The 25,241-nt window shown below is 36.9% G+C and overlaps 2 protein-coding genes across 2 annotated transcripts in view; both read left to right on the forward strand.

The window, feature by feature from the left end:
- The first annotated feature begins 4,057 nt into the window (after positions 1-4,057).
- cbx1a (chromobox homolog 1a (HP1 beta homolog Drosophila)) lies at positions 4,058-14,306 on the forward strand. Its single transcript, XM_077557787.1, has 5 exons — positions 4,058-4,323; positions 5,743-5,971; positions 6,598-6,766; positions 8,759-8,853; positions 12,187-14,306. Exons 3-5 carry the CDS (start codon positions 6,659-6,661, stop codon positions 12,335-12,337), a joined length of 354 nt encoding a protein of 117 aa, XP_077413913.1. The 5' UTR covers positions 4,058-4,323; positions 5,743-5,971; positions 6,598-6,658; the 3' UTR covers positions 12,338-14,306.
- A 1,127-nt stretch (positions 14,307-15,433) lies between these two features.
- The window catches only part of copz2 (COPI coat complex subunit zeta 2), a 47,855-nt gene continuing 38,047 nt past the window's right edge, over positions 15,434-25,241 (forward strand). The window contains exon 1 of the mRNA XM_077555719.1: positions 15,434-15,601. Within this exon, the coding sequence (XP_077411845.1) occupies positions 15,518-15,601 (84 nt within the window). The 5' untranslated portion in view covers positions 15,434-15,517. The remainder of the gene's footprint in view (positions 15,602-25,241) is intronic.

The raw sequence follows: 25,241 nt of genomic DNA on the forward strand, positions 1-25,241 counted from the left end.
ACCTGAATTAGCGAAACAAATATCTGATACGGGAAATTATGAAGAATATTTACCAGAGAGAAATCCCTAATTCTCTATTTCTCAAAGCTGTGACGGAACAATAAATAGTTGACATAGTCATTAAAAAAAAAATAATAATCTACTGATTGTAATGATATTGATATGTCACTAGTGAAAAAGTTAATTAGGGCATTTCTAAACCATTAACATACATATGTAATCTGTCTTTCAGAGTGGTGGGTTTCCAGATCAAATGAAGGTAGCCAAGGTCATACCATTATATAAAACTGGGAATAAGCATCACTTTACTAACTATAGACCGGTTTCTTTATTACCACAATTTTCAAAAATACTGGAAAAACTCTTCAAGAACAGATTAGACTCATTCTTGAAAAAACACAACATCCTTGCAGAAAATCAGTATGGATTTAGGTCTAATAGATCAACAACACTGGCAATAATAGAAGCAATTGAACTAATCACAAATGCTATAAATTACAAGAAATATGCTGGAGGGGTTTTCATAGACTTGAAGAAGGCATTTGATACAATCAACCATAACATATTGATTAATAAACTAGAACGATATGGTATCAGGGGAATAGTACTTGAGTGGGTAAAAAGTTATTTAAGTGGGAGACAGCAGTTTGTTAAATTGGGTGATTATTCCTCATCATGTTTGGATATTGTTTGTGGTGGCCCCTAGGGATCAGTATTAGGCCCCAAACTCTTCAATTTGTATATAAATGATATGTATATGGTTTCCCAGATACAGCATTCTGTGTTATTTGCTGATGACACCAATATTTTTCATTCAGGGGATAACAATTACAGGAGGAAATAACGAAAGAAATTAACAAATTAAAAACATGGTTTCACAGCAATAAATTATCATTAAATTTAGGGAAGACAAAAATAATGGTATTTGGAAATTGTAGAATGAATACACAGGTGAAGATTAAAATAGAAGGGGTAGAAATTGAGAGAGTTCATGAAATCAAGTTTTTGGGGGTAATTATTGATGATAAAATTAGCTGGAAACCACAAATCAAACATATACAGAGTAACATTTTAAGAAACATTGCAATAATTAATAAAGCAAAGAGGGTATTAAATAGTAAATCACTCCACACTATACTGTTCGTTAGTCTCTCCTTATTTGCAGTACTGTGCTGAAGTTTGGGGCAATAACTACAAAATCTAGACTAGAACATTCAATAAATATTCTACTGAAAAGAGCATTATGGATTATTCCCAAAGCTGGTTATCAGGATCTCATAAACACATTATTTCATTATCATTATTATTTAAGTCACAATTATTTAAGTTTCCTGACATTGTACAGTATCAAACAGCACAAATAATGTTTAAAGCAAGATATAATTTACTACCACAGAATATTCAACAGTTGTTTAAGAACCACAAGGAGGGTTACGATCTACGGAGACATTGTGACTTTAAAGAACCTAGGTTTTGTACAACAAGAAAGAATTTTTGTTTATCAGTATGCGGGGTGAGGCTACTGAAGGAATTCAGTGGCGAGTTGAAACGGTGTACAAATATGAGACCGTTTAAAATACTGTATAAAAATAGGATTTTCAAACAATATGAGGATGAGGGAGGAGTGGTCACTTACTAGGTGTGTTGGGATAATTGTATTTTTTTTTTGGTTACTACTTTTTTGTTTGTTGTTTTTCCTCTCCTTGTTTTGGTTAGTTTGACTTTTTTTTTTAAACGTTTATATTGTGTAAATAGACTGAAGTAGTAGATTTATAGTTGGGACTGTACATGTGGTGTTAAACGAATGTATTAGGCTATGAGTGTATGTTTACATGTATTAATTCATATATTGTGTGTATGTAAGAGAAGTTACGGAAGAAGAAGACGGAAGTTATGTTATTTATTTAAGGAGAAGGGGTGGGAGTAAATACATTTTACTTCTTCTCACTCCTTTTCGAATATTAATTGATTGTTTTCTTTTCTATTGCTTGTTTTCTTTTGATATTTATTTTCTTTCGTTGATTATTGTCATTTATTCATGTATTGAAAATGTTGAAATATTCAAAATAAACATTTCAATTCAAAGTCTATTTCATTTGTTTTAAGACTAACAGGGAGTTTCAAACATTTAGTTTTAATCTTATTGTGTGTTTATTTGGTATTATAGAAAATAATTGATTGTTTAAATATTTTCTGAGTGTTTTATTTGGTACATTATTTTCCAAAAGGTTTTGGCCAAAAATGTGTAATATCGAGAAGCTAGGGGCTGGCAGATTCTCCATCTCCATGTTCTGCATGTTTAACAGCTTGAGGAGTTGCTTTAAGAATCTTTTTTAATTCTGATCTTTGACACGTGATTTAGAGCACAAAAATTGTCAAACGAGAGCCAGTTACCCTGATCATCCGTTAGATGGCGTAGTGACCACACTCCTTTATACATCCAGTTCTGCAAGAAGATTGATTTTCTATTGCAAAGAACATATCTGTTGTTCCATGTTGGGGATTGATGTGGCGTAAAATTGTGGTTGTACATAAGTTTCCATCTTTGCAGGACTGTCTTATGAAAAGATGATAATTTAACTGGCAGTTTATTAACGTTAAAATCACACCTAAAAAAAATGAATTCAACACCTCCCTTTTTTTTTTAACATCTTTGGACATACAGAAAGAACCAGATGCTATTATAATCTGTTAGGAAAGATGTTAACCATTTCATTTTTAGTACTGCATTTAAACATTCAAAATCAATTGCCTCAAGTCCACCTTCTTTACATTCTTTTACAATGTATTTTTTATTTTTTTTATATATATTGGACTCTGTTTTTCAAAATAAAGTTAAGATTTATTTGGTTTATTGCTTGTATTAATTTATCTGGTACAGCCATATAATTTGATAAATGCACCTTGCTAAAGATTCCATTTGAGTTAGATATTGAAGAGGAATTTAGAATTATTATGTCCTCTTTGCGTGTTCCAAAAATGAAGATAGATTTAATGTAAGAAAAATACACCTTTGCAAAAATGATTTAATAAAAAACTGAGAATCTCTGGACAAATAACTGCCTCTAATCATCACTTAAACATCGTGGGATTCAGAGCGTCAAATGTAGCTCTTCCGCGTGCACAACGGTTTCTTATAGTTAAAAAGACCTCCTCTCTTTCATTTGTAGACAAAACATACTCTCTGGTACTTTTCCGTGAGCGATGGTGAAAACAGAGTCAGGTGTGGGTGTTCAAAACAGATTCTGTTCTCAAGGACCAAATGTGTTTTCGCACAAAGCGCTGAGAAGGAACTTTTTTAGACTAAATAGTATGTCCCAGCTTAAGGTCAGCCTATACGAAGTCAACACCATCTGCTCTGCACAGGACACAAAACATTTCGACAAGGTTAATATAAAGAATTAAAATGTTAATAATGTGTAACAATGGTTAATAAAATAAAATGAAGTATTAAAAATGTTACAATATCTATCAATATGTTCTACCAAAAATGGTGAGATCTCGTTATAGCCAAGAATTCAATTTAAGTTTACACTAATTCATTTTTGTTTGGATATTTAATGATTCACTTGCAGCAGGTGTCTAGCTAGGTTAGAGTGTGAATGTGTGAGTGCATGAATAATGTATCCATTCCATTGTAAAGAGTCTTTACGTGTCTAGAAAAGCGCTATATAAATCTGATGCATTATTATTATTATTATTACCCGGGTATTTCACACAAGATTTAATCGGGATACTATATGCTTCTATGAGGGAGGTTGCATTCATGTATTAGCATAAATTCACATTTAGTGGGATTAAGTGTCAAACCAGATGCTTCAGACAAGGTGTCAAGTTAACTAATTGTAGTACTTCTGGAATTTGTTCCATCCTGGTTTGAAGTCGGGAAAGTCCGATTTCGATTTCCGACCATCCTCGATTGCAGCGTTGTTCATCCCCAAGCAGTAAAGAGAGGCTTGACAAACGACTGTGGCAAGATGGCGGATATCTTGACGCAAGATGCAGCCGTCAATGAGGCATCTCGTTTATTTTTCGTTTTACAAAAACCCATAAGCCTTTAGTTCATACGTCACTTCCGGAATTGCTGTTGGCGGGTAGACTTTACCGACGGTTTGCTAGCTGTCCTGCAGAAGCTATTGTATTATGTAGCATATAGCTTTTGCATTGACAAAGAACCCGAAAACCACTGAACCTTGAGTTGTTTTTTGGTCACAACTACTACAGCTAGTCCTGTTAATAGCGTAAAACAGAGCCACAATAAGTAGTGGTTAAATTGACCCTACGAGAAGCTAATTCAAGATCTCTGAAGTTTTTATCGTAACGGTAAGGCTTTCGTGAGCTTGCAGATGAAGAGAAACACGCCATCGCCATGTTGTTCTCCGTTGCAGAGTCTGGCCGGCTCTTCCGTATTTATGGGTCGGATAAAGTTCGTTTGAAAAAGCCCGATGCCATTTGCCAACGTTTGTCGCTGTTTGTCCTCGTAATGAAAATATGTGCTTGGTGTTTAGAGCATGCGAAGATCAGAACACGCCAGCCGCATAAATCCTTACTGAGTCAATGCAGGATGTGTACTGTGTTCGTTGGATAAGAGCGCCAGTGTTTTTTTTAAATTATATCCATTATATGCAGTATTTTGTTTTTGTTTTATTTATATAGTATATTCTTTGTGTGTTTAAATGTATGTAGTTAACACACAACCTAATAATAATATTAGTAATATTTTCTCATTCGCAGAGGTTATTTTGTCGTGGCCGGCAACTCGCCACCTATTGCTATTTTGCCGTGAATCGCGCGAGAACTGCAAGTACAACTTATGCGCAGGTGAATGTGTCCCAGCTCGTGGTGTTGTGGGGGTAGAGTGGTCACCCCAAAGGTGAGGTGATGCTCTTAGCGTCACGGTTTCAAATACCGCTCTGTGCCATTTTATATCCCAGCTGTCTTTGGGCAGTAGCCGGCGTACACCCTGAACTGGTGGTCACTGGTCAGCCAATCGCAAGACACACAGACAAACAACTATTATAGTATTTTTTATTTTTTTACTATGTTTACAATTTCTGCAGCTAATCTAGTTGTGGACGAGCCGTTTTGTTTCACGTCTTTATTGACGAATTGAACAGTTATGCACTTGGCCAATCTGCAGACAGGAAACAAAATGACTAGACTGACATTGCCCTAACGAGTTAATGTGGACGCCTGTTGAACCTTAACATGGCATCTTACATATCACGCTAAATTAAGGATAAAAAAAAAAATGCATAACTACAAAAGAATATCCAATAATGGCATGATACTATGGAACAGACTGAGTGTAGAACTGAAGCATTGTCCAAACAGCCAGTTTTAAAACAAATGATCTTTACAATGTATGAGTGGGGATTTGTTTCAATATAAAGATATGCAATTATAACCAATATCATCCTGTCCCAGGTGACCTGAGGCGATAGCACACAAAAACATACCTAAAAAAAAAACAGAAAGGCAACACTCAAAACTAATTTTCTCCAGAACCCATCATCCGATTTTCTAAATTATTTTGTTTAAAGTGGCCATTCCAACCAGACTCAGCATTTTTGACAGACTGTCATTTTGGAATATCTTTTCATGTTGCATCATAGATTAAGTAAGAAAAGTGAAATCTCAGTGCAACACAATACAATTCGTACACCGAGTATTTTACAAATATGCAAACAGCACCTGTGCACTTTTTATATTGTCTTTTGATAATTGTTTGTATCCGTTAAGGTTCCTCATTGCACGTCAAGCTGGCGACCATAGTAGAAAAGAAGGGCAATGCAGAGGAGGAGGAGGAGCAGCAGCTGCCCATTGTTCCTGAAACTCCAACAGCAGCTACAGAAGCAACAGCATCACCAGAGGAGGAAGAGGAGGAAGAATATGTGGTAGAAAAGGTTTTGGACCGTAGAGTGGTGAAGGGCAAAGTGGAGTTCCTGCTGAAATGGAAGGGCTTCTCAAAGTGAGTCCATTATAATCTTTAAAGAAAAGAAAACATTTGGAACTTGAACCGTTGTGTTTATAAAAATAAAAATAAAAAAATAATAAAAAAAAAAAAATATATATATATATATATATATATTGTTGCCTTGTTGAGGTTGATGGTCGCAACTATCTAATGTCAACAAACCTGACTTGGCAATCTGAAACGTCGAAAAGGAAAGTCAAGCTAGCCATCACGCCACGACACGGGCCAACTTCAAAGTAAAAATCTACTAAGGCTATTTGCAATTTTGCATTGCCTGAATGTCACCAATGTATTATTTGGTAAACTTTATTTTGAAGTTAGCCTCAGCATAGGCAGTGTGTTACTACATTCAGTATGTTTCAGCTTCCTTGACATGACAAGAAGCAGGAAAAAAATCGTGTACCATTAATTTGAGGACTAATTTCACACCATGTTGCCAAAATGGACCCATACATGCGACTTGTGTGACCCACAAGGGTTTTCCCCCCACCAACCAATTTGCGACTGTGTGGCCTGATCCGCACCGATCACGGATCAATGATGATGATATGTTGCACCACTAGAATTGACTGGATTGTAACTAATTAAATTTATTTTCTTTCTGCACCTTACCTGTTCAGTGAGGACAATACATGGGAACCAGAGGACAATTTGGACTGCCCTGACCTTATTGCAGAATTCATGCGGAAGTACAAGGAGAAGGAGGATAAAAAGAAGGAGGGCAAGAGAAAAGTGGCCAGTGAGGCAACAGGAGCAGATGAGAGAGGGAGCAAGAGGAAGAAGGAGGAGGTAAAGGGGAAAATACAAACATGCTAATGCCGCTTTTCCATTAGCCCCAAACAGCACCACACCACACCATTCTACTTGGCCCGGCCGGCACCACACCACATGACCTCTGTTGCTTTTTCATTGCAACAGGTGTAAACAATATCAGATACGGCAACTTCCTCACTCCCTATTCTCTATGAGGGCAGCTCCTTTTTGGCTGGGTGCTCAAAGACTGCAATGATATTGTCCACCATTGTTTTTAATAGGAAGAAAAGCAACTCCACAATGTGTTTATCCTCACTAGCAGCCACTCGTTGCGAGCCTCGCCCTCGGCTCTAAGGTATTCCTCCACCTGTACGTGCGTGCGTCCAGCCTAGAGACCGTCTCAGCAGTTGATTGCCAGTTCTGCTCTTTAGTGTTCAAACAGTAATGCAAAACCGCTTATTTCGAGCCTTGATATGTATGTATATATCAGGGTTCTCCTTTTTCCCCTGCTGTGCTAATTTTAGAAAAGTAAAACAGCAGAGGGATACTCATGTTTCACATTTATTTTATAGCCAAATTTGTGTTACATTGCCTTTCCTTCACAACAATAACACATCAACAGTGATCGCAAAATAGATATGTTGGCATATAAAAAATGCCAATATGCATGCTCAACATCTCAACCACTGCCTATTAAAAGCCAGTTCAAAAAAGAAACACACATGCATCATTCAATTGATTTCATGTTGGCATGTAATACACTCTAAAAAGAGAATTGTTGAACCAACTCAAGATTAAACAGATAATTGTTGACCAACTTCATAGAATTGCTTTAAGTGGTAACACAGGATTGAATTACAGTAATTTCTAAAATAAGGCGCACCTGAATATAAGCCGCGCGCTAACAAAATTTGGGAAATGCTCGAGTTTGTTACACATATAAGCCGCACCCAACTGTAAGCCGCAGGTGTTTTATGTTACCGCACCTGGTTCCCACTACTTTTTTTTTTTTCATGAGGGCGCAAATTGTCTCTCTCGTTCTGTCTCTCCTACTGTATTTGGGCTCACTTGGTTTGTTTTGCTCTGCCTGACGCTCTTGTGCTTCCTTTAGTGCGCCCCCTTGAGAGCTGATAGATAAGCCATACTTTTGTATTAGCCGCAAGGTCGAATGCAAGTGAAAAAAGTAGTGGCTTATAGTCCAGAGATTACTGTAAATTAATCAAAAGTGAATATATTAAATTTAATGAACGCACAATTAATTACACTTAATATATTCACTTTGGATTAATTAATTTAATATATTTCTTTGGATTTACTTTATTCATTCGTGCATTACCACTTAAAGTTGGTCAACAATTCTCTGTTTAATCTTAAATTGGTTCAGCAATGAGAGCTGTACTGCGTCCTATAAGCTGTTTAATGACACCTCAGTTGGAATTAACAGTCAAATGAAACACACAAAGTTAAGAATTACATCCACTGTATATTTAAATACAAACATCAAACATGCTTTGTTTTTAAAACATCGCTAGCCTAGCCCTAATGCTAAAAGTGAAGTGAAGATCCCATTCAAATGCTATCAGGAAGTTAGCATAGACTCCACACACAAATGCTGTGGGAACACATACCCACAGGTGAGATAACACTACGTAAAGGCACAAATTCTTCCCAATGTGTGAAAAACTAGTTATTGTAATTCAATTGCAACTTTCTTCTGTACTCACTTTAAGTGTGTATGCCATGGATGCAAGGCACCACACTGCCCCCAAGAGGCCAAAATGCACAAAAACAGTCCGTATTTGTTCTTACTGTTTTTTCAGTTGCTGCTGTTTAGTTATTCTATTCTTATTTCACTTTCTTATTGTTTTAAATAATCGGCAGATTAATCGGTAATCAGTATTTTTTTTTCTGCCAAAAATCAGCATCGGCCTCAAAAAATTTATATGGGTCGGACCCTGATTGCTATAGAGATTTCCACCCCCAACATGTAACTCAAATTTTTCATATGTGTGCTTTCCTTGTCTCTAGAGTGAAAAAGTCAGAGGTTTTGGGAGAGGTCTGCAGCCAGAAAGAATTATTGGTGCAACAGATTCAAGTGGCGAGCTGATGTTCCTGATGAAATGGTGGGTCTTTCATTTACAATTAATAAATGCCCCATTATGCACTCCCCTTAAAAACATGAGTCAGGGAGGCTATAATTCCACTTTTCCCTAATAAAATTAAAACGTTTGGTTTTGACACAAAAACATGAACATTAGATCAATAGTTCAATTTTGAATCCCAGATATTTACATCTGGATCTGTTATACAACTTAAAAGATATTGACAGAAACACCATGTTTGTCACAGAAGGTATTGGAGCACAGAGAGTTTAATATGATTAAATTGATTAAGGTAGGGGTGTGCGACTGCGTAGTGGTGAGCGATCTCACAATCTTAAATTTGTGATGATATGCAGTGCTGACAATCTGTCATTTCTGTGGAGTCGTCTGATCGCGATGCAAAGCATTTCAGTACAATTTGACCGTCAGCTCATTTTCTGCCTCTGAAGGACAGTCATGCGCCTGCCCCTATTTGACAGCCAATCAGTGTGCTCAAATAGCGCACACACTTCACTTTTTTTTTTTTTTCCAACACCGCCATTCCTCGCATGAATCCAGAGAAATAGAAAAACCTCACAAGACAGATTGATAATTTTGATTAACTCAAGGAAGTTCTTTACATTATGAATCTAGAACTTAACTCGGCAGATCCGTTCGGGAAAGGAGGGACATTTTGTTCAATACTTCAAGATGATTGGACGATGCGGCATCTTGCGCATGTTTATTTTGACCAATCACGGCAACAGAGGAAAATGTCATCTTTGGTCTCGTTTTAGGGAAAATTATTTTTACATTTTAACCAGATAAAAATGCACGAAGCGCCTCTCGCTGTTCAACATTCAACAAGGAAACGGTGACTAATTCTATAAGAAAAGTATTACTTGCAGCGTAGGTTTGTTCCCCCCGCCATCGGCGCTTCTTGGTTTTGTCCCAACCTAAACAACGCCAGATTGGTCCAACTCATAAAAGGTAGGTTGCAAACGTGTCAGCGGGAGCGGTACAAGATTTATTTCTCGTAGTATTTGTGAACCAATACCGCGACAATTCAGCTTGCTGGCAAGGTTAGCGAATTAACTCTTTAATGCCAATTTGCAAGTTACCGTAACCACACTAGAACGTAACAACAGTCTGTGTTGCCCATTCAGACCATGGAAAACTACATAACCCGCGACCCACCCACCAAGGGTTGCTACAATATTGACCTTTTCTTTAATAGAAGGTGCTTTTTGCTTTGCTACCATCAGCATTTTTTTTTTACTTTGTGTTTACGTGCCGCACTTTTTTTTTTTTCATGAATTTATATCAGCCAAGTTGTGTGTACTTTAAGACATACATAAATATGACGCTATTTTGATTACACAACTTTTATTATTATTTTGCTCAGGTATTTTGCTGCTTTATAATTTTTATTTAAAAAAGGTATTTATTATTACCATGTTCATTTTCACAAACTATTAAGTGTAGCCTATTTATTCAATACTACTCTTATTTCATGTGTAATTTAATTTATATTTCATATTGATAAAAATAAATAAATCTTGATCAAATCGAAATTGTGATGTTTATAATTAGAAAATCGTGATACTCTATATTTGCAAGATCACCCACCCCTGTGTGTGCGGCAGAGACGCTATGTTCATATATAAGGTATACTTGGCCCGGCCGTGGAGCGGTGGGCCAGCTCTACACATCCTTGGCAGGTTCCTTGAGGGTACATGGGAGTTCGCCCAGCCAGTCAACATGTTTTGTGAACTTTGAAAAGGTGTTCCACCGTGTCCCTCAGGGAGTCATGGAGTGTGGAGGAAGCTGGCAGAGCGAAAGCTATGAAAGCCCATGGGGGTGCAATGCAAAGCGCAATGAAAAGAGGGTGGTGGGGGTCGGTATCAATTGTATAATTTTTTTAATTGTCCACAACAAAAACTCTAATCTAAAAAATCATCATCTCCCAGAGAATGGCATGCGGACGGTATTGTGCTGCTGTGCATTGTGCAAACATCGGTTTGGCTAAGGACCCCTGAAAATTGCATCAGTGAAGAGACATGCTTACGAGGCACAATTTAATCTACAAGCTATCAGCTGCACAGTTGTTCATGGGAAAGGGGCAATCGCGAGAGAATTCCACATCAATGAATCCGGGGTTTGGAAGTGGAAGAAGCAGGAAAACAAAGTTTGCCAAGTAAAGAAGATGAAACGATTTTCCGCGGGAACATAGCGAGGTGGTCAGAGTTGGAAGACCAATATGAACAAGGAATTTTTGATCAAAGAACAGTCGGGAAGACATATCTCTACAATCACCGTTCGACTGAAGGCCTCCGTTAAGGTTTCTAAAGGGACAATCAAAACTCTTGAATGCGTCTGGTGAATGATGAGAGCACAGCGTGGAGGGGGGTGACTCTGAAGTGTAGTTTCTTTAGGAACGTTTCGAGGCTTACCTCGCTTTCTTTGTATCTGTTTTGCATTACTTGGCAGAGAGCCGCCACCATTCTACATCACCACGCACTGATTGGACTGGGAATGATTTTTGAAAAATTTATCTCTATAGTTAAGTTAGTAACAACCAAATAAATAATATCGAGCAAATTTGTCATGACACTCAGGGTTCCTTTTAAAACTAGAGATTTCAACCTGCCAGTATTAAAATTACTGTAACTGTCAATTTTTTTTAGATACGTCCATGTTTTTTTTATATATAATTTTAAAGGGAATTAAGTGTTGAGTTTGAACATATGAATATCTCAATTTTGATTTATTTATATTCGACACACAAGTTCCCTTTTGCCAAAGCCGGTCACATATCAGTTTTCATTTTAGGAGACATAAGCCTGATTTAGTGAAAGCGCATCACATATACAGTACATGTTTTGTTTCTGCTCTAAACCCCATCACAGCACACTTTATAAACTTTTCTCAGACGGGCATTAACTCTTTCTCACATTTCTCTGTGGTCTAAAGTCACTCTCAGTTCAAGCCTTTGTACATAAAAAAAGTACACTTTCATATAATTAAACCAAAAGCCAAAACCTTTAAAAGTCTGTAAAATTGTTCACGAAACATGCTATAAGACATTACAACAGAGTCAAGATTGGCATTTGTATTAAAAAACAAACAAATTTGATGACAATATTTTCCCCCATTTTTACTCAAAATGAATATTGGCTTCAAATATATTATCAGCCCCCTTGACTACTAATAATCGGCATAGGTATCGGCCCAAAAAAATAAATAAATATCAGTTTATCTGTAATTTGCATGCATTCACACAATGCTGTTGGTATAAGTTGCACTCCAAAAAAAAGTTGATCAGTCAGTTGATTATATTGCCTCTTAACCCCCTTTCCTTGCTATTCCTAACAGGAAGAACTCAGATGAGGCTGACCTTGTCCCAGCCAAAGAAGCCAACGTGATTTGCCCACAGGTGGTCATCTCTTTCTATGAGGAGCGCCTCACCTGGCACTCTTATCCCACAGAGGAAGAGGACAAGAAGGAGGAGGAGAAAAAAGACTAGATAAGTGGATGGATACGATGTAGAGAAAAAGAGGAGGTGCAAGGTTGTAATTAAAAGTACAGTACATACACATGTAGAGCTTAGTTTCTGTAACAAACACTTGTTAGTGCAAGTGCAACAAGTCCAGGGAAGTGGGGTGTTAATTGCCATCGTTACTTTTTTGGGGGTGCTGATTTCCTGTGATGTGAGGATCCATTTATCAAAATATACACCAACTTGTATTATGATTTAGAATATTTTTTAAGAGTATGTTAACCATTACATTGTTTAAATTGTTCTGCTTTCTTGCTTTGTTGAACGTAGGCCAAAATGGATATGCAGTGAAACAATCAAAGCTGTTTTTAAATCTTATACAGTATGTGCGGAGCTGTCAATTCATGTTGGCTAGGCAAATAATTTGGTCTCCTTTACTGACGCAGTAACGCAATCATATTTGTTGGGATAATGTGCTTGCTGGCATCAAAGCATGAGACAATTTTGTTGGTGAACCTAAAGTAGTTCTTGCACAAAAGGCCAAGTGTTCAATCAATTAAACTGCAGTTTTTAATGAATGATGCAATAGTTAACCCGCGTTCCCATTTTTATTTGCTAAGTCTAAAACACTGATATTCAATATGCACAGCTTAACCAAAATATAAGTTGTAATTACTAATTCCCCACACGGAGTTAAAATGCAACGGTTAAGAGAGAGCAACGCCAACTTGGAATCAAAACTTTGTCAGCCTCTCTATTACGTTTTAATTTAGTTCTGTTAACTGATGAGATCATCCAATATTTTAAACATTTGCGACTTTGTATTTGACATCAGAAATTGTGTTTCGTAGTCTGTTATGGTTATTATAAGAAATTTCCATTCGACTTCCAGCCTAGAGATTGTTTTTTGATGACTGTAAAAGTCTGCACTCAAATGTCAATTAGACTTTATGAAATTACTGACATGAATAATAAAACTCGTCACTGTTTGCTTGCATGGTCTCCCTTATGGATCTCTGTGTATGCTTTTGAGTTTTAGTTGAAGACGGTTTCAGTATCCATTTTAATGCAGTTTTGCATAATAAATTTCAGCGGCGTGTGACCAATTTTCACCTTTCTCACACATTCATATTTGGAAACAACTAACAAATAGTGTTGTGTATGATATTGAGAGTCGTATTAGGGTTTTTTTGCTCCACAGTTGTGAAGTGCTATTTACTTTCAAGCCACTGTGGTAAATACAAATACTGTAAGTTTATATGTGCATTTAAAGAGGACGCGTGCGGTTAGAAGTAGCCAAGCCTTTGAATGTACTGTATCTGCTTAAAGCCTATTGAATCAATACTTACTTTTCTCAAGCTTACAGCAAAGTTTGGACAAACACTGCACACAACTCTGAACCATAATCGTTCACAAAAGGGGTGCAGGAATTAATCTTGCATTGAACATTTTTTCTTTATGTAGCATCCATTTTAGCATATGTTCCACGGTCATACGATTCACTTTGTACGTATCATTACAATTACTTTGTGACACCATATGACATCGACTGGGTTTATTTTTTTATTTTTTTTACAGAACCAGAAAAACCACCAGTGCTGCGTACAACAAATCACATATGGACTTTTAGTAACAGCTGGCCTTAAACACCCGATGAATGAGTTAATTTTTTTTGTTTTGTTACACTGAATTAACTGTTTTTTAAATTGATAGGATTTAAACACACCTCATTTAAACTAATTATCAGCCCTTGTGCAAATAATGTTTTTTGTTTTATACTTTCAAATCAGATGCTTTTTTCTTTTCTTTTTTTAAATACAAAACCTCTGTTTCACGCCAGTATTACTTCTGAACAGTCTTGTGATTCATTTTCCTGTCTGAAAAGCTTTTTTGTATTCATCAAATTAGTATAGTCATTTGCATGTATCTTGCAGTGTCACCATTACTGGCTGATCCACTTTCAATTGTTAAACAATAAAGTTTTTAATTTTCTTAACTGTGTATTATTTTGTGGTTTGTACATATCTGATATTGATGTAGGAAAAGGATGAAAAAATTCAGGCCTGTTAAATATATAATATATATATATACCTGTATATATATAAGTACATTAAAATGTGTAACAGTTTGGATTATATTAAACAATGTATTACATGACTACCCTGTATATCAGTTGCATGTTGTAACTTTTGGCAATTTTAAGTCTGATTTGCATTGCAGTTAAACCAATCAGATAATCTATCCAAGATCTGATGGTTGTTAAAATCATCGAAATATTAGACTTTGGCCATACTCAAATTGTGTCCTAATATCCAGATAATACATTCAAGATTTATTGTATAGCTCTACTTAAAACATTATGTAGCCTATTGTAATTGACCTGTTCATCCGTTATGTAGTTTCCAACATCCATTTGGGCCCCCAGCAGTAAGTGGGCGTCAGCCAGTGTGAGGCTTTGCATTTTCTGGTTGTCAGCTTTGTTCGACTGGACTTGTGTTCCAGATACCTATAATTCATTTTTACCTTGTCAAATGCAACATTTTAAATATCTGAACATAAATACATTAATCCTATCCACAATTAGCATTTTGTGTATTTTTATGTACAGTAATTTCAACTCTGAAGAATCATATCACTTTTGCAATTTATGGATTTGTACCTTGGCCCTGAAGTGTAATACAGCATAATATAATATTCAACACGACAAACAAAAAGTAACTAAACCAAAAAAACAATTACATATAAAACAGGACAACCAATAACTACTAGCAAATAAAAAAACACAAATAAAGGCAAATTTTAAATATATATCTTCATATATAAAGTAACACCTCCTCATAAAAGTGGAAAGACGGGGAACATTTCTAAATTTCATAAAAAGCCCACTCCAGCATTCCCATATATAATGCAATCTTCAACGCAAATGTATCAGATCCAAATGCAAACACGATTTGAAACTGAACTAATTCTCATGTTCATCTTTTGATATCAAAATAAATAGTTTGACCTCGCTTTTCCAATACTTTTGTAACTAAAGAGTCAGGCTGCACAAAGACTTAGTGAAAGAAGACCAGTGTACAGCACGCACAAGGTCGTGAGCGCCCCCTGTTAAACTCCGTGCGCATGTGGTTTTATCTGGTTGGCTGCAGTGTGATCGGGAACGCGCCAGGGCGGCCCTGTAAGGAAAAAAATTGAGTGAGTAGCCGTATGCGAGGTGGTGTGACAGCTCAGAGGTGTCCACGTCAACACACCGAACCAAAGAGCGCGTCGGCAATGGATTCCGCGTCTCTGGTGAGGCTCTCTGTTGTTTCACGAGGCTCCGACTACGTCTTTCACTTTGGTGGAGGATTGTTGTCATATGTATGTTTAACGTTGTAGCGATATTGTCGAATATTTGTTTCCCTATGACAAGCTGGAGTTGGCAGGTAGCATATGGTAACAACAACCGAGTTCTGTAACAGTGGTTGAGTGGTTCTTTGATGATTTTATTTCAATTGGATAGATGAAGCTTTCTTTTTATTTTAGTGTCGCATATTCTATACGCAAAATATAGGATCACATCTACTACCGATACATGGCGACCAACTTATGTGGCGTTTTTATTTTATTTTTATTTTTCCTGCTTTACTATAGAGGCTGAGCAACAGTCGTAATCTACTTATTCACAAGTGTCTGGGAGAACGTAACGTCCCGTAAACCAAGGCCTACTGTTCCTAAAGCAGTAAATGTTCAATATCATGTCATAATCATACTGGTAGTGTTTGTTTTGAATGAGCTGCTTAATTGTTTATTATGAGCTTCTTAAAACGACGTGTATAGCAGTGGCGGTGCCACGTCCACACGCTCTCGCTCGCTCGCCCTCCCTCTCTCTCTTTGTCTCTCTCTCCACCTCTCCGCCCCCCCCCCCTCTAGCGCTCTCTCTATCTTTCTCTAGCTCTCTCTCGAGCTCTGTCATCCAAATCAATTCAGTAATACTTAATGGGAAAATTATAAGCAATGAAGTCCGTGCAATAAAAAAATACATTAAAAATAAATCATGGATATCATTTGTACTGTTGTCAATCAGATTGATTGCTTCAAGCACTCTATCCCCAAACAAAATGATGGCATTCTTCATAAGATCAATCAATACACCAATCACAAAGCAATATTGTGTTTGGGGCCGGGATATTTGGCTGTGACGAAAACAGGACGCGCCAAAGCTGCGGGTGAGGGGGGGACAAACCCAATCAAACATGGCGACACCGGTGGACAAAAGCGTGGACAGAATTACCCTTACCCACATTTCCTTTCTGAAAGAACAGTGAGAGGCGCTTTGTGACATAAATCCACGCAAATTCATCCATCCGATATCGAGTGAAGGACCATCAATCCAAAAGAGCGTTTGTTTGACTAGGGATGTCCAAACTACAGCTCGGTGGCCATTTGCGGGCCACCATCAATTTTTCAGCAGCCCACTGTGTAACATTGTAACGTGGTAGTGGTTTGAGCTGAGGAGTTAGCTAGCCATGGACAGGGTTGGACTGGCCATCTGGCATATAGGGCCCAGTGGCCCGGTGTCTTTTGGAGCCAATGCAGTGCTATTTCTTATTTTCCTCTATTTTATCCCAAGAGACCGCCCCCAATTCTAGAGGGATCAGGCCATTAATCCATTTGAAGCCAATAATATCTCTATAAAAAAGGGCAATTAAGATTTTTGATAGGAAACCAATGAGCTGGCATCATTGTGAAATCATTAAAAAAACACAAGCTTTTTACCTTTGAAAATGTTGTGAATTTTAGTACTTTGTAACTGTCTTTTAAATGTCTGTACATCTGTGTGTCACCACTGTTAACTGGTCTCATGGTGAGGCGTCAGAGCTTCTGTAGACCGACTACCAAAGCCTCAATAAGTGGGGATTGTGAGCTCCCAAAGTTTAGAATAACTTTTGGACAGTCTAGCTTCTGCTATCAGGGACCTAAACTATGGAATGCTCTCCCCGCTGAACTTAAATTGGAGACAAATACTCAGCCGTAACAAAATTTTACTGGAATAAAAAAAAAGCAAAGATTAGTCTATCTACTCTTCAGAAAAGTAAATCCAAAGGTGGTCTAGAGGCACCAAATTTTATGTACTACTATATAGCTAACCAGCTACAATATATCGTTCTATGGGCACAACCCAACAGAGACACTAACTGTTGGTTGGAACTAGAACAGAAGGATTGTAATAACCTCAGACTTCGAGATCTACTGTTTATTACAACATCGATTAAGCGTCATAATTGTTTTAAAAACCCAATGATTTCCGCCACCGTGACTGCCTGGTGGAAGGCACTAGAATTGACAAAAGCCCAAGTGGAGCCCTGTGGACTTTCTCCCCTATGGCATAACCCCGACTTTCAACTTAACAACCAACCATTTCATTTAGCTGTGTGGGAGCAGAAAGGAATTACACATCTCCACCATCTCTTCTCAGATAATATGTTTATATCATATACATCCTTGCTCCAAAAATACAATATAAAAAACGGAAATTTTTTACATTATCTACAAGTTAAAAATATGATAAAGAAAAAAATTCCAACACTTCGGGGTACGCTCCAACCGCCTGTTTTAGCTAAAGATATTAACAAGCTTTCTCCGACAACAACAAAAAAACTTTCAAAAATATATAAGTTACTTTCATATACTGATAAAATGTCTTTACCCATCTCGAAATGGGAGACAGACTTGTCTATAGCACCGGAACCTGATTTTTGGATTCAAGTTTGTGAAAACGCATTTAAAATGACAAAACACACAAATTTACAACTTATCCAATATAAAATTATTCACAGAACATACATTACTCAATATATGATGAAGAAAATGGGACTTTCAGACTCCGACATTTGTCTCCAATGCTTGCAAAACACTACAGACACTTATGTTCATGCTTTATGGTTATGTACTCCGGTTATGTATTTCTGGACTAAAGTCTTAGAAAAACTTTCCGCTATTTTGGACTGTAGGATACCTTTATCTCCAAACTTGTGTTTGCTAGGTGACCTAACAACAACTGACTTACCACATAAACAATTTCAATCTACACTTGTAGCCCTTACTATCGCTAAAAAAACAATTCTTGTTAACTGGAAAAATAAACAAACTCTGAATATCGACCAATGGTCTAACCTCCTCATAAATCACATTTTAATGGAAAAAATATCTGCCTCAAATAAAAACCAAATATCAAAATTTATAGAAACATGGTCTACGTATATAGAATTTTTTAACCTAATTCTGGTTACTTAATTCTGTCTGTTAGCGAGAGCCACTACATCGTGATAACTTACATTGATGTTTCTGCATTTGGCAATTTATTATTATATTATATTATTAGTATGGGATTTTTTTTAATGGGCTTTAGGTGAACTGATGAATACACACACGCTCGCACGCACGCACGCACACGCACACACACACGCACATGCACATACTCACCCACATACAAAAAAATAAAAAATAAAAATATATATATATATATGTGTGTATATGTATATATATGTGTATATATATTTAAAAAAAAAAAAATTTATTAAATTTTTTAAATTTATTTGTTTTTTAAAAAAAAAAAGGAGAGCAATGATGATGTCAAATCCAATGAACAATACTGAGCTCTCCTGAAAAAAAAAAAAAAAAAAATTGGAGACAAATACAAGTGTCTTCAACAAAAAACTCATAACAGTGGCTGTAGTCGGGCCAAAACTGCTCTCAATGAATGAGTTAGCACTATCAACTGTTTAGGAAATGTATTTGTATTTGTGTTTTATTATTGTATATTGTTGGAAATTGATTTGTGATTTTAATGACTTTCATTTTAGGCTGTCTCTTACATCCGCCCAAAGGGACTGCCAATGAAAATTAGCTTAACTTAGCTAACTTGGGCACATTTACATTGTAGAATTTTCATTAATGTGCATTGTCCCTTTCAAATAAATAAATTCAAATTCAAATTTACACATAGCTAACTGAACCAACATAAGTCAACATCAGTGGCAGAGTTACGTGGTAGCCAGGGGTAGTCAGGAGTCATGCTGGGCCGGGCTGAGCTAGGCCGTTGGGCCTAAATCAATGGGCCATGTACATGTGCTCCTGGGTTGCAAAAGGAACAAAGACTTGTAGCTCTCCACAGGAACTTGTTTATCCATTCATCCATCTTCTACCGCTTATCCGAGGTAGGCTTGTGGGGGCAGCAGCTTTAGGAGGGATGCCCAGACTTCCCTCTCCCCAGCCACTTCAACCAGCTCCTCCGGCGGGATCCCAAGGCGTTCCCGGGCCTGCTGAGAGACAGTCTCTCCAGCGTATCCTGTTTCGTCCCCGGGGCCTCCCGCCGGTGGGACATGCCCGGAACACCTCTCCAGGGTGGCGTCCAGGAGGCATCCGAACCAGATGCCCGAGCCACCTCAGCTGGCTCCTATCAACGCGGAGGAGTAGCGGCTCGACCCTGGGTCCCTCCCGGATGACCGAAATTCTCACCCTATCTCTAAGGGAGAGCCCGCACACCCTGCGGAGGAAACTAATTTCGGCCACTTGTATCCGGGATCATGTTCATTTCAACCCACAGCTCGTGCCCATAGGTGAGGGTAGGAACGTACATCGATTGGTAAACCTTCTTCACCACGACGGACCGATACAAAGTCCGTATCACTGCAGACACATCACCGATCCGCCTGTCGATCTCCCGCTCCATCCTGCCCTCAATTGTGAACAAGACCCCAAGATACTTGAACTCTTCTATTTGGTGAATGATCTCTTTCCCGACCCGGAGAGAACATGCCACCTTTTTCCGACTGAGGACCATGGTCTCGGATTTGGAGGTGCTGATCTTCATCCCAACCGCTTCACACACTGCTGCGAACCGCTCCAGTGAAGCGATTATTTGGGTTGCCATAATGGCGAACAAGAAATTTAGACGGTACTGAGGGGAGTTGTAATTTCCTCAGCAACCTCTGGGGGCACCACATTGACTTTGCTTGTTTGTAGGAGCAAAATAAACAATAAAAATCCTATTATCAAGTATTCATAATCTTAAATTGCTACTATAGTTAATCATTGAGTCCTTTGCTTTAACAAGAGAATTACTAATCCACTCAGAAAACACAAATGATTCGGCAGAAATTGAATCTCTAGACAACAAATGTATTTCGTAAACACACACATATATCAAACACAGCCTAACCTATTAACATATTAACTCTTTGACTGCCAAAAACGTTAAATAACGTTTAGTAAAATCCTAGGGAGTGAAGAGGAATCTAGAATTTTGTCCTCTTTGCGTGTTCCAAAAATGAAGATAGATTTAATGTAAGAAAAATACACCTTTGCAAAAATGATTTAATAAAAAACAGAGAATCTCTGGACAAATAACTGCCTCTAATCATCACTTAAACATCGTGGGATTCAGAGCGTCAAATGTAGCTCTTCCGCGTGCACAACGGTTTCTTATAGTTAAAAAGACCTCCTCTCTTTCATTTGTAGACAAAACATACTCTCTGGTACTTTTTCATGAGCGATGGCGAAAACAGAGTCAGGTGTGGGTGTTCAAAACAGATTCTGTTCTCAAGGACCAAATGTGTTTTCGCACAAAGCGCTGAGAAGGAACTTTTTTAGACTAAATAGTATGACCCAGTTTAAGGTCAGATTATACCAAAATCAACACCATCTGCTCTGCACAGGACACAAAACATTTCGACAAGGTTAATATAAAGAATTAAAATGTTAATAATGTGTAACAATGGTTAATAAAATAAAATGAAGTATTAAAAATGTTATAATATCTTTCAGTCCAACTAAATATTTAAACATTTTTACACAAAGATTCCAGCGGAATTTGCATCATCGCAATGGCAGGTGCAACAGTAGAATAAAAGGAAAAAAATAAAAAACATTCTTTTTAGCAGGAGAGGAGGTCAGTCATATGTCAAAACAATGTAATTCATCAAAAGATTTTTTTTCAGTAAAATAAGCATATCATATATGAAGACAATGTGTTGTGATTATGTTCAAAATTTGTGGTGGGGGATCCCAGAAATAGCAATTTGGCATGAGTCAGTATGAGAAAGAGTGTCATTATGTACGTGCAATTGGAGACGCGATTGAAGGCTTGTTGTCGTTTGGGCTAGGGAAGTTTTTGTTGACGTTTGTCAGTTCCGTTTTCGTTCTTGCGTTTGTTTTTTAAACCGAGTCCTTCAGCTTTGCGATTGGCTGAACCTGTTCAGGTTGCACCGCGCCTACTGCCCGAAGCCAGTTGGGATAGGCTCCAGTACCCTCACAATCCTTGTGAGGACAAGCGGTCAAGGGAATGGATGGATGGATCCTTCAGCTTTTTAGAACCCACATCAACTGCCAGAGATGATCACCGGGCCCAAGGTGTGACTCATTCTTTGTGGAACGCCCCGGAAAAGGGACACATTCCTCCTCTCTCCATTGGGTAATCCTTAGATCGTCTGGTGGAAACTGGAAGCAGTTGAATGGCCTCTCAGGTGGCACGTCTGGTGGCTCGCTCCTGAAGGTGGGGGTTGAGCAGAAGGCGGACCTCCGGCTGGTCTAATAGGCAAGATGTGAAACCAGGTGCCCCGTGGACTGGACTAGATTGACCTTTTCATCACCTCATCTGGGTGCAAAATATTTTCATTTAGTCACTAATAAACATTTATTCACATCCTTTCTTTTTAAAAGAGCATTTTGGTAGTGTTATTAGTTAGGAGTTAGTAAATGTTAGTAAAGTTCTGTAGGCCTGTCCTGTGGGAAAAACTTCTGTTTGTTGAGACATTCAATTAGGATCCAGCCTTTGGCTGACTTTAATGACCTAAGCACATTCATTAATGCAAAAAATGAAAATCTTAGCCAATTCAAATCTGACGAGGCCAATTTTGTTTACAGAATATAATGATTATTGAAATGTTTTATTATAATATTTACTGTTATAGATATAGCATGAATGTGCTTCCAGCCATTAAATAAATGCAACTTTCGCCAACAAATAAAATCAAAAAATAACATCTAACCCCAGGGCCCCAGGGGAAAATAGAAATGGAACATATTCACCTTATTTTCGCCGTCCCTGCCAAAACTTACTCCTTCTCCATGGTCCTCCTGTAAAATTCATTCTCACGGACTATCTATAATTATCACATTAAGACTAACTTTTAATTTTATATTTATTTAATTCAACATGGACTGTTTGTGTCCTTCGCAACGATATACCCAGACCGACCAATAATTCCCCCATCTGAAAAAATCGACTTAGAGAATTTTTCAGACTCTAATAATATACAAGTTCTGCAGTAAATACATTTTGAAAAAGAGGGGAAAATTTTACATTTAACCAGTAAATTCGACAATGCGTCCCAAGCAACTATTCAAATTTCAAAAGAAAATTTGGAAAATATTAAAAGACTAAATTCAATAAGCGTAACATATAACAATTAAGATTGAAATAAATTTTATCTTATCTTTATTCACATAAGCTGTTTTCAATTTCTGAAAACACAAAATTTACCTGTATTATCTTTTGTACTATAAAAATATTGTAGCTTAAGCCAATGAATTTTACAAAGAATTTCAGTTTTCAGCCAATCCATCAAATATTATTAACACATAAGCTTGCTAGTCCCCCTTGTTGATGTTTGTCCAAAAAGCTGACTGTTTTAAAATAGACAGAGATAAACAAATCAGATCAAATCAAAATAGACATCAAACGTTTTTAAAATGTAATAAATCTGTGTTTATATAGTGTTGTCAATCAGTTTGTTATTTTTACAAAATGTTTTACTGTAAATGTTATCACCTTATATCTGTCAAAATATAGAGTGCAGTGTAAACAGCCAGTATCACATCATATGGTCTGGTATCACTAACTCAAGAAAGCATTGTTGGTGGGGGTGAGTCACCGTCGTAGTGGAGCAGTTTTTCATAGGACAGTTCTGGACGCAGGAATGCATTTAGGAAGCATTGGAGCAGTTTTTCATTTAAGACTTTTGCATGTGAGTTCAGGGTGCAGTCATTGTGTGCATTGGGTAGTGGAGCAGTTTTATTTTATCACATTTGTATATGAGTTCAGGGTGCAGTCATTGTGGAAACTTTCCACCAGGTGGCGCCAGGAACCTCTGCTCTCCATCAGGTGGCAGCCCGAGCAGGTGGAGTGCTGATCAGGGGATGGCCGCACCTCGTCCCTCTGCTGGTGGTAGCATTTGCAGTTTCTTTGTTAATGGGGGTTTTGTTTTGAAGAGATCTGTGTCCCGCTCGTTGACTTTGTTTTGAAATAATGACCCCGACCAATGACCCTCACTCGACTGAAAACATTAAAATCTGCCCCAACAGTATTTAGGTTATAACATGTCAGTAAATATTAAAAACAAAAACTTCCTTTATTTAAAAAAAATTCAAAAATTTTGAGAGAATTTTTTTTTTTAATTTAAAAAATAAAATAAAAATAATAAAAAAATAAAATAAAAAATAATTAAAACAATGAAAGTTTACAATTTTAAATAATTGCTAATTATATGTCAATATTTGTTATGGTTTACAATATTTAATTTAATATGTTTTGCATACCTTCATAAATAATACTTAGGATGAGATAGGACAGATATACTCTAACAATTTACAAATATAGTCAATTAATAAGTGTGTAGTTTTAAATGAATGTTTTCTCAATGGAGGCCGCAGCCCATAAAGTCAGCCTTTGGCCAAACATCAAAGCAGGAATGATTTTTTAATTACATAGCACCTCAAATTATGTCAAAAATGTGATTCTTCCAGATAGCTTCCCCATGAAATGGTCCAATCTTCCAGAGTATCGTAGTTCAATTCTGGAATGAGACTTCAAATGTCGAATTCAAAGGTTAAATATATTCAGGAGAGATTAAAATAATTTTTCTATTTATAAACATGGGAAAAAACTCCTTTTTAAATTATAATTAACACATTACTTCATCCCCAGGACGGGAGATAAGGAATTTGTCGTCTCCACTCCTTTCAATGGGTGATAGCCGCTTCTGAAAAGATATTTCAAGGTTAAATAATGTTCTCGCGCACAAGCAAAATCATAAGGGAAGTAAACAATCATCTATATAAAGAATTATTCCACATTAGTTGCCATCCAAGTTATTCGTTTTTAGTTATTATTATTATTATTATTATTAAAATAGGAGAGTAGAGACTAAACTATTTAATCTAAAAATAATCCAAAAAAGTTAAATATATATTTTCTCATTAAACTTTAAAAGCAGATTAACAATCACACAATTAACATCTTCCTTTTATAAAAACATTTTATTTTATCTTATTACAAAGGTTGATTGGCCTTTGGCATTTTTAATTTGAAAAAGGGGGACATCTGGTGGTCAAAATGAGTCACAACAACTATAATTTTCAAATTGACCTCACGTCATCAATTTATTAAAGGGTGACAACTAGCGGTCAGCTAGGAGATTTAAATGAGGGCTCATAAAATTTGTTACGCTAATAGTTCATGTAATGTCGCTTAATTATTTGACGCAGACCCTGAAGCTCGTCGTTTTAGCGTGAAAATCTTATTAGTAATTTTACCATCTAATTAATGTATCCCGTTTAGCGTTTATTAAACTGTTTCATCTGTTTTATTACGTAAATTTGTATTATACAGTTATTTTATTTGCAAAGCAACATTTCAGCATTAATCATTATTTAATACACTTTTCTTAAGGCTACGTCCGGGACTCTCCTCTATATAAAAATTACATACACTCATAACATTATTAACGAGCGCTCGTCTTCTACGCACATTCAAAGTTAAATTGCCGTCATTAAAACCATCGAACAAATGCCATATCTTATTAGAATAAACTAACCTTTTCCACAATATAATCAAGTCCCGTCGTTCAGTATTAAATAGATTTTATGTCATTATTTTACGGTAATATTT

The sequence above is a fragment of the Vanacampus margaritifer genome, chromosome 2 (genome assembly GCF_051991255.1).
Source record: "Vanacampus margaritifer isolate UIUO_Vmar chromosome 2, RoL_Vmar_1.0, whole genome shotgun sequence".
NCBI classification, from domain to species: Eukaryota; Metazoa; Chordata; class Actinopteri; order Syngnathiformes; family Syngnathidae; genus Vanacampus; species Vanacampus margaritifer.